The 15,850-nt window shown below is 37.7% G+C and overlaps 1 protein-coding gene across 1 annotated transcript in view; it reads left to right on the forward strand.

Moving 5' to 3' along the window:
- The window catches only part of ITGB6 (integrin subunit beta 6), a 93,346-nt gene that overhangs the window by 55,009 nt on the left and 22,487 nt on the right, over positions 1–15,850 (forward strand). The window contains exons 8-10 of the mRNA XM_032755584.2: positions 3,186–3,275; positions 7,360–7,494; positions 7,708–8,125. Coding sequence (XP_032611475.1) covers positions 3,186–3,275; positions 7,360–7,494; positions 7,708–8,125 — 643 coding nt within the window. The remainder of the gene's footprint in view (positions 1–3,185; positions 3,276–7,359; positions 7,495–7,707; positions 8,126–15,850) is intronic.

A 15,850-nucleotide genomic window follows, 5' to 3' on the forward strand; every position in this document is an offset into this window, starting at 1 on the left:
AATCAGCTCATGCAACATCATGTTTGCAGTGTTCACCATTTCTAATATCCAAGCACCATCTTTTAGAGTCACAAATGCTATAATTCATCACATCCAGGCATGCAAAATCATCCTTTTTCTAACATTAAACATGTTTAATTACAACGATTTATAATAGTGCGTTAAGACTTTAATGAAAGGAAGGCATTTGATACATGATATTTACAGTAATCATAATACTACAATATTTAAAGTATGAATTTTGACAGTGTTAGAGCAGGAAGCCAAATTGTCCATATTTTTAGTTAATTATTTGAAATGCTTTTGGGGGAACTCAGCATCCAGAAATTAATCAATAGTTTTCCTCTGTGCAATTGTCAGTGTTAACCACTGGTTACTGCTACTGGCTGCCAACACTTTTATATCGTCACTCTAGTGGCAGTCAGCGATTAATGGTAACCACTTGTCCTAATAGCCAAATGCCAAATGTCATACCACATGCAGGATTATAATTATGCTTTAGGAAGTGGATGGGTTTGGCTTTGTTAGCCAAGAATTAACCGCAAATTTGGAGGCCCCTTGAACTAGTGCTTGCAGAATATATCTGTGACACCTCAATCTTGGGGTTCTCAGGATGTTTTTCAATGATAGCAGTTTCACAAAAAGCTAAGAGACTTGAAATCCTTTTCCTAAGAGACCTAAACTTTTCTTTGTCAAGCTCGAAAGGTTCCCTCTGCCGTCTCTTCTGGGATCAGGCAAATTTACACACATTCCAGCTTCACTTAAGTGGAATTCAAGTTCCTGCGTAGGTATTCACTGTTAACCACATGTCACATGCTTCACAGCCCTTTGTGACATATGTTTATTTGAAAAGGTAAGTCCATAAACCAGCACCCTCCTTGTATTTTACAAGCTTTCCCTGACTCAGGGAAACAAATGAGGGTACTCCATCATCAGGCAGCAATGTGGGACTCAGAGTAAGGTAAGGAATGTTACCTGGATTACTGCCCACAGCCCTCTCAATAATAAAACAGTGTCAAGGCAGAGCAGCATCTCACACTGTTGAGTTCAGACTTTACCAGGCTCAGTGGCTCACACCTGTAATCCCAACACTTTGAAAGGCTGAGGTGAGAGCATTGCTTGAGCCTAGGAGATCGAGGCTACAGTGAGCTATGATCAGGCCACTGCACTCCACCCTGGGCAACAGAGTGAGACCTTGTCTCTAAAAATAAAAATTAACAACAACAACAAAAAGAATTAGATTTCTACTGACTTCAAACTTCAACACAATCGTGACCACTGAAATAAGAGAAACGTTACAAACCCTCAAATCAAAACCAAAGCCCATTTTTCCACACAGGTGGAGAAAGCTTGGACTCACCCAGGGACCCACTTCTAGCAAGTGCCCGGGGCACCCTGCATGCATGCTGTGTTCTAACGTTGCCCTGGCTTCATTCGTTCCTATCCTTGGTTCTCTTTGTCGTAATTTATTTTCTTAGTATCACTATTATAATTAATGACAATTATCCATTCTAATTTAGTTTTGTGCATTTTCTAAAACACTTAAATCTTCTTTAAATAAGATAGAATATCATTGTGTTTGAACTATATAAGATGCCTTAAATCCTTTACTCAAAGCTTACTTACTCTTTTCTGCATACAATTTTAATAAATTCTGTCATCCAATTTCATAGCACACAGCAACTCAGAAGACCACACCTGAAAGAAAGAGTGGTGTTGACATAGTACAATACAGAAAACCTACTTAGTAGATGTTGAATGCAATGTAAATAGATAAACGAGTAAATTAGTAGGTGAGTAATACCTTAGAGCTCACCAAGGAGAAGGTAGAAATCATTTAAAAACACATATAAGAAGCAACAATGTAACAGTCAGAGCACACTTGGTATGGGTGTGACCTCTCCAGAGATTTCAAAAGCCTTTGATGATTACAGAACCATAGTTTATTTAATTTATTATTATGATTTTTTTTGAGACAGGGTCTCACTTTGTCACCCAGGCTGGAGTGCAGTGGCAACATATCAGCTCACTGCAGCCTCAACCTCCTGGGCTTAAGTGATTCTCCTGCCTCAGCCTCCAAGTAGCTGGGACTACAGGCATGCCACCACACCAAGCTAATTTTTGTATTTTTAGTAGAGACGGGGTTTCACCATGTTGGCCAGGCGGGTCTCGAACTCCTGAGTCCAAATGATCTGCCTGCCTTGACCTCCCAAAGTGCTGGGATTACAGACATGAACCAGCATTCCTGGCAAAACTGTAGTTAATGTTGATAAGTATAACTCCATTCCTTCAAGAAAAGGCAAAAGTATTTTGGGGAATCTTTGTTTAAGAAGACAGGTAAGTCTATCACACACCTTAGAAAACTTTTCATTTGAAAACAACAAAATTTAAAACATAAAACTCCAGGGTGGGGAAATTTCCAGCTGTCTGGAAAATTCCCTTCTTTGCCGTGCCTCATTCCCTGGCCATGCCCGATGCCTGGAGTGATGATGAACTCATATTGCTAGTTCTCAGGTGGGAATGACGCCTCAGGAAAAAGCACTGTGGGTAAAGAATGCTTTCTGCACTAGCTTCTGACTCACTCCACGGTGATGTGGTGGGAGCAATTCCAACCAACCCCAGCATGGTGCTAGCATCCTGAAAGGGAGCTCATTACCAGGAGGAAGGGAGAGCTCAGTGCAAGCATCCAATAATTCACTCTCTTTCTCCACCAAACGGTTACTCCTTAAGGCCTCTAAACTGAATGACTTACAGAGCGACCTGATACCCCTCATTGCCCATGTGCACCAAACCTTGGTTTCTGCAACGTTACAAAAAGAGAAGTTCCTGGGTGTGTGCTGAGAACGTTTTGGACAAAGGATGCTTCACAAATGGAAGAAGTTATATAAATGCTACTATTATTTGAGACTTGACTCCTCTGGAGATAAAAATCACAACCCTAGACCATGGCAACAACAGACGCTAGATTTCCCCAGTGCTGACTCTGTCCAGTCCATTTTCCACTTGAGCACAGGAAGCAGCACAAAGTAAAGGCTACAGTTTCAGGAGAAAAGCAGGTTTGTTATCACGAACCTGTTTTCCCTGGCCAGTTAAATACAGGCAATCATAGCCAGCAGCCTCAAACCCACCCTTTTCTCAATTACTGTGAGGAAACAAAGATTGACTTACTCTTTTTCTGTTTACAGAATTACGCAAAACTTATTCCTGGAGCTACAGTAGGGCTACTTCAGAAGGACTCCGGAAACATTCTCCAGCTGATCATCTCAGCTTATGAAGTAGGATATTTTACAGCTGGCTTCTTTTTTGCATTTCTTTGGTATTCAAAAACTAAGATGTGATTTAGGCAGTTAAATGTTAGTTACTTGTTGGTAGAGAGAGTGCTTATCCAAAAAAAGTCTCTGCATGAATGCAGCCAAAATATAAATTTTGTTTATTTTGCTTGCTGATCTTCTTCCTGGAAGGTGGAGCTGAAGATAGAAAAATCGTAAAACTGATCATAAAGTTGAGGTTGTTTTTATAATAATAAGCAACAGCAACATTGTTGCCAGCAAAATTTTAAAGGCTCCACGAGTCATAAAATTAAGGTCTCCTCCGTCTGAAGAAAAATGAAGTTTAAATTGCCAGTGAGTGACAGAGTTATGTAGAGAGCTAACTCTACAGGCTTGAAGATACTAGGTCATAACTCAAGCAAAAATACAAGTGTTGGCTATCCACCAAAACACCAGTACACAAGGAATGCCACCTTTTAATTTCTGTACTTTAGGGAACTAGGGACATTTTCCCCTGGTTTATGAGTAGGTGTGTAAATTTTTGCTTTGACTTTGGGAATTAGTACCTGAGGACAGAATTCCTCCCTTAAAATTAGAATATATACCTACGGTGTTGTTATGTTCTCATTCTTTGTCTCCATTTCGTAACTCCATTAGTCAACAATGGATGGCCGGTTGTCAATTATTTTTAATTTTGGTTCCTAAATATCACTCCCTCTTTTTTTGCCTTTACTTACAAAGAAATACACATACAGAGAGAGAAAGAAGAAGCCCTAAATTAGGATAGGAATGAAAAAAAGTAAATTTTTTAGTAAGGAGTAAAGCTCTAGTATTTACTGTAAACAGCAACTATGTAAGAACAAGTGAATAACAATTCTCCTGATTTTTGATGTTTAAAATTACAAAAAAAAAAGGCCCATCTGTGATAAACGCCAACATTTAGCATGTACTGAACCAGCATTCCTTAACTAAAATGACATATCAGAATCAACACAGAAAGTTTTTAAAAATAGGCTTATCATCTCACAGACGTCTTTGAAGGACTTTAGGGGAAATGAGAGCTACATATTTTGGAAAGAAAAAAAACTCCCCAATAATTTTGACATTGCCCCACCAATTTTGAAACTCCCTTGAAGGAAGAAAGGCAAGATATTCCTTCTCAAGTACTTCATTTCTTCAGAAAATAAAATACAGATGTGTCCATTAAAATTATAAGATGATGGTTTTGTTTTGTTTTGTTTGCTTTACTGATAGCCTCAGAAATTTCAGTTTTCTTAGATCACATCAAATTCATCACCACATTAGCTCATGCCTGAAATTCTTCCATACAGGAATGCTCGTCAACAAAACGCTATAAAAACCTTCCTCCCGCTCATGCAGTAATTACAGTTTTAATGTGTAGAATCAAATAAAATCACACAGCAATCCTTCACTGTATCAGAATGCACACCATTTTTTTGAACCCAATACTCTTAACAGTGTTGGCCACTAACATCTTCAGAGAAACTAAGCAGATTAGAAAACACTGAATTGTCAAAAATATTTCTCCCTCCAGTGAGAGCAGCCCCCATGCCTCTGCTTGCTCTGCCAGAGGTTATGGCTCACTTTATGATCCCAAATACTTCACGTAACTTACAAGGTAGTTGAAATCAAGGCATTAAACATTTGAATTAAATCTTCTGTCCTTGTTTTACTATCTCAGAAATACTGAGACGTGTCTATTATTCTTAAATGAAACCATCTTGCACTGGAGTTATTACTGGAACTTCATGATTCACAGGGCAAAGTCTGTAATAGATCCTGGCACTAGTTCAAATTATTTTTCTACTGTTATTTTTAAATGTATGCTAAAAAGAACTTAAAATACGGGGACACATAGACTGAATTTCTTTCTAGTCTATAAAAAGAGCGAGAAGGAAAGAGAATATATTGAGAGAAAATATAAAATGCTTCTGACTGACCTCTAGTAGGGCAGAGGTAGACAATTTGTGTTTATAACTTTGTGGCTACAAACTTCAGCTCAGTATTTTACAGTGCTATATTGATATTTTGAAAAACCTTAAATACCAATGTGTACTTATCTGATCATCATTCACTAATTTTCTTTCTTCCCTAATCGTATAATAAAAGCTACCGAAATATCAGCAACCCCAAGGATAAGTTCCTCTGCTTGTGTTTAAATTCCAGGAGGGAACTGACTTAGTTTCTTTTGTTTTTTCTGGTTCATAAGAGATGCTCAAAATATGAATGAATGAAACTATGAGAAATACAAACAAGCATTTATGTCCTTTCCTTGGGAAATTCACACTAAAATATTCCTGGTCAAATTTGCAATATGCTGTTAAATTATAGCAATGCTGAAATTTCCTTTATTTAGGTCAGATCATGTCATCCACTAGTCCTCATAATTGCTGTCACAGTCTTCTAGCTCATATCCCTTAATTTTTATTTAGCTCCTGACTCTATCTCCAACATTGCTTCTATTTTAATCTTATTATTTCTTTTTTTTTTTTTTTTTTGAGACAGAGTCTCGCTCTGTCACCCAGGCTGGAGTTCAGTGGCGCAATCTCGGCTCACTGCAAGTTCCGCCTCCCGGGTTCACGCCATTCTCCTGCCTCAGCCTCTCCAAGTAGCTGGGACTACAGGTGCCCGCCACCACGCCCGGCTAATTTTTTATATTTTTTAGTAGAGACGGGGTTTCACCGTGGTCTCAATCTCCTGACCTCGTGACTCGCCCCCCTCAGCCTCCCAAAGTGCTGGGATTACAAGCGTGAGCCACCGCGCCCGGCCTTAATCTTGTTATTTCAGTATAAACAGATTTTGGAGGAAGGCAGGATTATTTTACTATACATTTGGCAAACTTACACATAAGGTATCAAAGCATCTCATTTCTCCATAAATATATACACCTACTATATACCCACACAAATTAAAAATAAAACAAATTTTAAAAAAATTACACTTAAGGGAAATTTGAAGCTGAATATGCTTTTTAAATGCCAACAAGAAAATGGATATGTGGACTTAAAACTTTTGTATTAACTGAAGTATAAATTAATTCATAATATTTTTAAATTGGTTTTATTCTGTTTTTCTATTTTGCATAATTTGGTTTGGTTCACCTGCAATACAGACTTTTATTTTATAAGTGAACAAGGAATAGAGAAAGTAAGATGATAAACTTCTTGAGGGCAGAAAGCGTTCTTATAGTATTCCCCAGACCTAACTCTTCACTAAATACATTCCAATATTGATTTTAAGGCACACTTTTCCCTCACATTTTAACATCTCTAAAATTGAGCTCCATCTTACAATTGATAGTGAGTAACAATCACCATTGTGGTGCCAGGCAGCAGTCATGATGTAGTTTTCATGGACTATTGTGATTGTACTCATTTCAATTCATTCGAGGCATTGTTGCTACTTAAGTATTAAGTTTAATTGCTGTTTTAAAATATATTTAAAAATGTGTACTATGATTCGATATTGAGATGAAAAGTTTATTATGTATACAGCAATGTACCAAAACAGAGCAGCAGGGTGTAAATTTTATATCAATGAAGCAAATATTCATTGGTGGAGGAATGACTTCAATTCTGGATTCTTTGCAAAGCAACAAACAGCTGGTTTACGGGGGCTAAGAAATCATGATACACGTAAAGGAAGCTGTTGTTAAATTTTGTTACTGAGATACAAGCAAAAGAATTGCCTTTTATATGCCAATCTATGCAACTCAGGGCAGGAGAATTTGCCAAATCCTTCAGAATGGATAAAATAATTTTCATAGCAATGATAGATGGATAGGACTGATTCATACGTTGTGCAGAACCATCTTGAGGTATTTTGTCATAGTTTAATTGTCATAAGATAACGGTGTATCTTATAATGTTGGCACCTTATATTTGATAATATATAAAATGTATATATGATTGCTCACTTTCTTGCTTTTGGTTGATGGTATACTGAATTTCTTTTGACACCCAATTTAGTTTTATTCATTTGTAGTTCAATGAACATGATTCACAGTTTCTTCTTCTGGCTATATTTTTGGGGTTGTGACTTCACTGAACTCTTTATGTTGCAACTAAAGGAACTGCGGTCTGAGGTGGAACTGGAAGTATTAGGAGACACCGAAGGACTCAACTTGTCATTTACAGCCATCTGTAACAATGGTACCCTCTTCCAACACCAAAAGAAATGCTCTCACATGAAAGTGGGAGACACAGTAAGTAGCTGGCCAGTAGATTGCCTGAATAAATACCTAGATGGGTCAGAAGTTAGCTGAGCTCACTGAAGCTGGATTTCTTTCAAGAATTTTAAAAGCAATTTTCAAAGATTTTCTAGTAAATGCTTTTGGCAAAGCTGATTTCCGTGAAGCCTTGTTTCACCTCATGCATTTTGGTGGATGGAGGGAGATAATTAGTATTTTCTTTTCCAGGCTTCCTTCAACGTGACTGTGAATATCCCAAACTGCGAGAGAAGAAGCAGGCACGTTATCATAAAGCCTGTGGGGCTGGGGGACGCCCTGGAATTACTTGTCAGTCCAGAATGCAACTGCGACTGTCAGAAAGAAGTGGAAGTGAACAGCTCCAAATGTCACCACGGGAACGGCTCCTTCCAGTGTGGGGTGTGTGCCTGCCACCCTGGCCACATGGGGCCTCGCTGTGAGTGTGGCGAGGACATGCTGAGCACAGATTCCTGCAAGGAGGCCCCAGATCATCCCTCCTGCAGTGGAAGAGGTGACTGCTACTGTGGGCAGTGTATCTGCCACTTGTCTCCCTATGGAAACATTTATGGGCCTTATTGCCAGTGTGACAATTTCTCCTGCGTGAGACACAAAGGGCTGCTCTGCGGAGGTAGGCTATGTTGAAATCCATCTTACCCTGTGGCTGCTCAAGTATGAGCAAGGGGCTTGGCATCCTCTGCACCTTCCAGTTTCCTGGGCATAGTAGGTGCTCAATAAATATTTGCTGATCAGCCTTAGACCTACTGTAACTGAATCTTCTCTTGTAGGTTTTCTGGCTCTAAGATTCACTTGGGGTGAGATTTCTGCCAACTGAACTTATGTCTATTATTGTTTCCCTAAGCGTAGATGAAAGATAAAAGTGCCTTCTCTCTGGTTGACACCAAGACTCTACAAAAGTGCCTGTAATATGAACTCCATTACCTTCCAGGTTTTTCTGGACCAAGCAGCTGTGTCTGACTGACCTTTTCTTTTTTTTATTATTATACTTTAAGTCTGAGGGTACATATGCACAACGTGCAGGTTTGTTACATATATATACATGTGCCATGTTGGTGTGCTGCACCCATTAACTTGTCATTTACATTAGGTATATCTCCTAATGCTATCCCTCCCCCTTCCCCCCACCCCACAACAGGCCCTGGTGTGTGATGTTCCCCTTCCTGTGTCCATGTGTTCTCATTGTTCAATTCCCACCTATGAGTGAGAACATGCAGTGTTTGGATTTTTGTCATTGCAATAGTTTGCTAAGAATGATGGTTTCCAGCTTCATCCATGTCCCTACAAATGACATGAACTCATCATTTTTTATGGCTGCATAGAATTCCATGGTGTATATGTGCCACATTTTCTTAATCCAGCCTATCGTTGTTGGACATTTGGGTTGGTTCCAAGTCTTTGCTATTGTGAATAGTGCTGCAATAAACATACGTGTGCATGTGTCTTTATAGCAGCATGATTTATAATCCTTTGGGTATATACCCAGTAATGGGATGGCTGAGTCAAATGGTATTTCTAGTTCTAGATCCCTGAGGAATCGCCACACTGACTTCCACAATGGTTGAACTAGTTTACAGTCCCACCAACAGTGTAAAAGTGTTCCTATTTCTCCACATCCTCTCCAGCACCTGTTGTTTCCTGACTTTTTAATGATGGCCATTCTAACTGGTGTGAGTTGGCATCTCATTGTGGTTTTGATTTGCATTTCTTTGATGGCCAGTGATGATGAGCATTTTTTCATGTGTCTGTTGGCTGCATAAATGTCTTCTTTTGAGAAGTGTCTGTTCATATCCTTCACCCACTTTTTGATGGGGTTGTTTGTTTTTTTCTTGTAAATTTGTTTGAGTTCATTGTAGATTCTGGATACTAGCCCTTTGTCAGATGGGTAGATTGCAAAAATTTTCTCCCATTCTGTAGGTTGCCTGTTCACTCTGATGGTAGTTTCTTTTGCTGTGCAGAAGCTCTTTAGTTTAATTAGATCCCATTTGTCAATTTTGGCTTTTGTTGCCATTGCTTTTGGTGTTTTAGACATGAATTCCTTGCCTATGCCTATGTCCTGAATGGTATTGCCTAGGTTTTCTTCTAGGGTTTTTATGGTTTTAGGTTTAACATTGAAGTCTTTAAGCCATCTTGAATTAATTTCTGTATAAGGTGTAAGGAAGGGATCCAGTTTCAGCTTTCTACATATGGCTAGCCAGTTTTCCCAGCACCATTTATTAAATAGGGAATCCTTTCCCTATTTCTTGTTTTTGTCAGGTTTGTCAAAGATCAGATAGTTGTGTGGCATTATTTCTGAGGGCTCTGTTCTGTTCCATTGGTCTATATCTCTGTTTTGGTTACTGTAGCCTTGTAGTATAGTTTGAAGTCAGGTAGCATGATGCCTCCAGCTTTGTTCTTTTGGCTTAGGATTGACTTGGCAATGTGGGCTCTTTTTTGGTTCCATATGATCTTTAAAGTAGTTTTTTCCAATTCTGTGAAGAAAGTCATTAGTAGCTTGATGGGGATGGCATTGAATCTATAAATTACCTTGGGCAGTATGGCCATTTTCACGATATTGATTCTTCCTACCCATGAGCATGGAATGTTCTTCCATTTGTTTGTATCCTCTTTTATTTCATTGAGCAGTGGTTTGTAGTTCTCCTTGAAGAGGTCCTTCACATCCCTTGTAAATTGGATTCCTAGGTATTTTATTCTCTTTGAAGCAATTGTGAATGGGAGTTCACTCATGATTTGGCTCTCTGTTTGTCTGTTATTAGTGTATAAGAATGCTTGTGATTTTTGCACATTGATTTTGTATCCTGAGACTTTGCTGAAGTTACTTATCAGCTTAAGGAGATTTTGGGCTGAGACGATGGGGTTTTCTAGATATACAATCATGTCATCTGCAAACAGGGACAATTTGACTTCCTCTTTTCCTAATTGAATACCCTTTATTTCTTTCTCCTGCCTGATTGCCCTGGCCAGAACTTCCAACACGATGTTGAATAGGAGTGGTGAGAGAGGGCATCCCTGTCTTGTGCCAGTTTTCAAAGGGAATGCTTCCAGTTTTTGCCCATTCAGTATGATATTGGCTGTGGGTTTGTCATAGATAGCTCTTATTATTTTGAGATATGTCCCATCAATACCTAATTTATTGAGAGTGTTTAGCATGAAGGGCTGTTGAATTTTGTCAAAGGCCTTGTCTGCATCTATTGAGATAATCACATGGTTTTTATCTTTGGTTCTGTTTATATGCTGGATTACATTTATTGATTTGCGTATGTTGAACCAGCCTTGCATCCCAGGGATGAAGCCCACTTGATCATGGTGGATAAGCTTTTTGATGTGCTGCTGGATTTGGTTTGCCAGTATTTTATTGAGGATTTTTGCATCGATGTTCATCAGGGATATTGGTCTAAAATTCTCTTTTTTTGTTGTGTCTCTGCCAGGCTTTGGTATCAGGATGATGCTGGCCTCATAAAATGAGATAGGGAGGATTCCCTCTTTTTCTATTGATTGGAATAGTTTCAGAAGGAATGGTACCAGCTCCTCCTTGTACCTCTAGTAGAATTCGGCTGTGAATCCGTCTGGTCCTGGACTTTTTTTGGTTGGTAAGCTATTAATTATTGCCTCAATTTCAGAGCCTGTTATTGGTCTATTCAGAGATTCAACTTCTTCCTGGTTTAGTCTTGGGAGAGTGTATGTGTCCAGGAATTTATCCATTTCTTCCAGATTTTCTAGTTTATTTGCATAGAGGTGTTTATAGTATTCTCTGATGGTAGTTTGTATTTCTGTGGGATCGCTGGTGATATCCCCTTTATCATTTTTTATTGCGTCTATTTGATTCTTCTCTCCTTTCTTCTTTATTAGTCTTGCTAGTGGTCTATCAATTTTGTTGATCTTTTCAAAAAACCAGCTCCTGGATTCATTGATTTTTTTTTTTTTTGAAGGGTTTTTTGTGTCTCTATCTCCTTCAGTTCTGCTCTGATCTTAGTTATTTCTTGCCTTCTGCTAGCTTTTGAATGTGTTTGCTCTTGCTTCTCTAGTTCTTTTAATTGTGATGTTAGGGTGTCGATTTTTAGATCTTTCCTCCTTTCCCTCTTGGGCATTTAGTGCTATAAATTTCCCTCTACACACTGCTTTGAATGTGTCCCAGAGATTCTGGTATGTTGTGTCTTTGTTCTCATTGGTTTCAAAGAACATCTTTATTTCTGCCTTCATTTCGTTATATACCCAGTAGTCATTCAGGAGCAAGTTGTTCAGTTTCCATGTAGTTGAGCAGTTTTGAGTGAGTTTCTTAATCCTGAGTTCTAGTTTGATTGCACTGTGGTCTGAGAGACAGTTTGTTATAATTTCTGTTCTTTTACATTTGCTGAGGAGTGCTTTATTTCCCACTATGTGGTCAATTTTGGAATAAGTGTGGTGTGGTGCTGAAAAGAATGTACATTCTGTTGATTTGGGGTGGAGAGTTCTGTAATTGTCTATTATGTCTGCTTGGTGCAAAGCTGAGTTCAATTCCTGGATATCCTTGTTAACTTTCTGTCTCGATCTGTCTAATGTTGACAGTGGGGTGTTAAAGTCTCCCATTATTATTGTGTGGGAGTCTAAGTCTCTTTGTAGGTCTCTAAGGACTTGCTTTATGAATCTGGGTGCTCCTGTATTGGGTGCATATCTATTTAGGATAGTTAGCTCTTCTTGTTGAATGGATCCCTTTACCATTATGTAATGGCCTTCTTTGTCCTTTTGATCTTTGTTGGTTTAAAGTCTGTTTTATCAGAGACTAGGATTGCAACCCCTGCCTTTTTTTCTTTTCCATTTTCTTTGTAGATCTTCCTCCATCCCTTTATTTTGAGCCTATGGATGTCTTTGCACATGAGATGGGTTTCCTGAATACAGCACACTGATGGGTCTTGACTCTTTATCCAATTTGCCACTGACTGACCTTTTAAATGTATATGACTTTGGAAAAGTAAAAACTAGAGAGATTGCTAAATGAGCATGCTGCCAAGGATAAGGAGCACAAAAATATATTAAGTGGGCTTTCAGGGCCTTCACTCATTCCACAAATACTTATTAAACACCTACTCTGTGACACATAATAGGTTAGGCACTGGGCATAAGAAAGATGAGTAAGTGCATATGTGAAAAAGCCTACAGGAAGGACAAAGATGGAAAACTACTCGGAGTATCTTGAGAAATTTGAGAAAAATTTAGAATAGAAATATGGATGTTTTAATATCCTATGTAGATGTAAAATCACTATAGTTTAAGGATATGTTGTGTATGACTATCATAAAATCATTCTTATATATATATACACACATATATATAAGTGTAATCTATTCATAAAAGAATTAAAATATGTTCATGTACTCTTAAACAATATAAATTTGTCTTATAGATTGAAATATTAACCGAATGCTGAATTTAAGCTTCAATGTCTCTGTTCTTCACACTATGTAAGCAGACAGCTATTCAAATCAGAAAGCCATTATCTTTATAGAAAACTAAGCAAGTTATGTTTTTAAAAGACAGTGTTAGGGACATATCAAAAAGACTAATTTTTGGGGGAAAAAAAAAGACCTGAAAGAAAGAGGCATCAGAGAAATCCAAGCTTTCTGAAAACCATTTGATACCCTTGGAAGTGTACCTACCTTTCATTTCTTTGCTGCTGCTGTTGCAATCAATAAGTTCTTCTGAGAATATATGCCTTTTTTCCCTCCAGAGAGTGAAAATTTTGTGGTCTGTTCTGATCAAGACACATTTCTCTCCCTTTTCATTTAAAGGTTTATTTCCTGGTTTAATAGGTGTGTTTCCAAACCCACATCAGTCCTCTTTCACATGATGCAGATGGGGCACAATCTGAAGGTGACAAGAAGCCAGCCAAAGGCCATCATCACATCACAGAGAGGGTATATTGGGCAGAATCCCACATTGCATGTCTAATAGAAATCTTGTAATAAAATACATATTCAAAACACTTGAAATTACCTTTCAAAAAGCCCTAAGTGTAATCTCACAAAATGTAATGGAGATACTAACACGACCTATATTTCACCCTTTAAATCTTGGATCAAAGAGATCTAAGGCAGTATAAAATGCCGAACTGTGTTTAGCAACAGAGCTTTCCTTGATGGTCTTTCACTTTATTTTGTACCATGCATGAGGAACAGAAATAAACTAAAAAAGAGTTGACTTGATCTGTGGATTGTAGCTAGGAAGTTCTGACAACAGTGCCTCTCTTTGAATCAGATACAGTGATTGTTACAGAAATTCTATTTAGAAAATATGATTTATTTAGCTAGATTCAGAAAACTTCACCAATGCCAATTTCCTTCAACCATTACTGTTTCTCAAAAGCTATTTTGGTTTTTAGTAACATCACAAAGGATGTTGCTCTATAATTAGTAACTTTTCTTTCAAAAGGTATAATGAAAGTAAATGCAATTATAACAAATGGTTAACAAATGGTCATGGAGTGCCTACTATGTGCCTGGCGTTGTGCTTAGTGCAGGGACAAAAACTGTGCCTGGCATTGGAATAGACATTCTACTGCTGCTGTTGTTTTATTTGCAACAGAGGATCAGACATGCTACAGCTCACAACTTGTGTGGATCTCCAGTTTATAACTAATGTACTCAGCAATGTGCCACTTTTCTGAAGAGCTATTTTCGCAATGTTCTTTTTCATACAGCTTCTTTAATCCATCTGTAAGCACTCAAAGATACAGAGCTCCACTGATTTTTTCCTTGCCCAAATTCCATTAGTCTCCTATATTTTGATTCTAAGAGATGGAAACTAACAGGCAAATGGTATTAGAGAAACACTTCCTGCCATTATGCACTTACAGTTATTGTCAATGGCATTCCAGAAAGATCTATCCCTCTGAAATAGCATGGTAATTTTTTTCTTGATCTTTGGTTATCATCTTGTCCCTCCATGAAACCAATATGAAAGTTTTGTTGTTGTTGTTGTTGTTGTTGTATGAACCAGTACTCTAGATAACTGGTTGTTTGAGGATATCAATTAGCAACTTTGGAAATCAGGTCAGTGGCTCTGGAAGGTCAGCAGAGAGGAGGGCTTCTAAATTCTGAAAGGAGCTCCGTGTTTTTGCCATGATGGTCCTTTTCTACTGCTCCAGGAAGGATTTTCTAAATTTCTGCCAAGTACTTCCTACATGCAATAATATACTTGAGCATTCTCAAAGCATTTGGAAATGCATCTTTCATTTAATAATATTTGTAAATCATATTAATTTTCCAGAATCAACTGTAATATGGAATTTCTTCCTACCATAAAAGTAAGTTTCCTATTTTGTTGAGGAAGAAACAAAAAGATATTGTAGTTTAGAAGATCATTTACATGTAAAAATGAAATTAATGGCTTTGGCCCAAATCATTTAATTATTCTTTGCTTTGAATTAATTATGTCAATTATGAATTGTATAGGTTATGAAATGCAGTTGAAATATATCTTAATATCATGAATCCAGGTAAATTTCAACTCATCTTTCATTAGACAAATAATGCACACGAACACACACTCTAAGATGGTGTGAAAGTCATATAAATTTAATATGTTGCTCGACTTACAGTGATGTTATGTCTGAATAAACCCATTATTTTACATTTTACAATGAGTTTATCCAGACATAATCCTAAGTCCAGAAGCATCTATACATACGTGTGTGTATGTGTATATATAGAGAGTATATAGAGAATATTTATAGAGAGAGAATATATATGTATATGCATATAGTCATCCGCCACATAATGACGATTTTGTCAACAACACAGTACATATACAATGGTTGTCCCATAATTTCATAATACTGTATTTTTACTGTACCTTTTCTATGTCTAGATGCACAAATGCTCACCGTGGTGCTATAATTGCCTCCAGTACCCAGCACAGTAACACATTGTATAGGTTTATAGCCTAGGAGCAATAGGCTATACCATATAACCTAGGTGTGCGGTAGGTTTACCATCTAAGTTTGTGTAAGTATTCTCTGTGATGTTTACACAATGATGAAATCACCTAATGATACATTTCTCGGTACATATTCCCATTGTTAAAAGACACATGACAGTGTGTGTGTGTATACACACATATATATATGAACACACACATATATATACATATATGCACATACATAGACACATGACAGTGTGTGTGTGTATACACACATATATATATGAACACACACATATATATACATATATGCACATACATACCTACAGAAATCAGAATCCAACTTCAAAATCTTTGTGGCTATCATCTTTGTTTGGTGATTTTTGACCAAAGAATTAAGCCCAGGATTCTCCTACTCCAAGTTCCTTAGAGCCCAGTCATCAAG

Source organism: Hylobates moloch, unplaced genomic scaffold, assembly GCF_009828535.3.
Source record: "Hylobates moloch isolate HMO894 unplaced genomic scaffold, HMol_V3 SCAFFOLD_1, whole genome shotgun sequence".
Classification (NCBI taxonomy): domain Eukaryota; kingdom Metazoa; phylum Chordata; class Mammalia; order Primates; family Hylobatidae; genus Hylobates; species Hylobates moloch.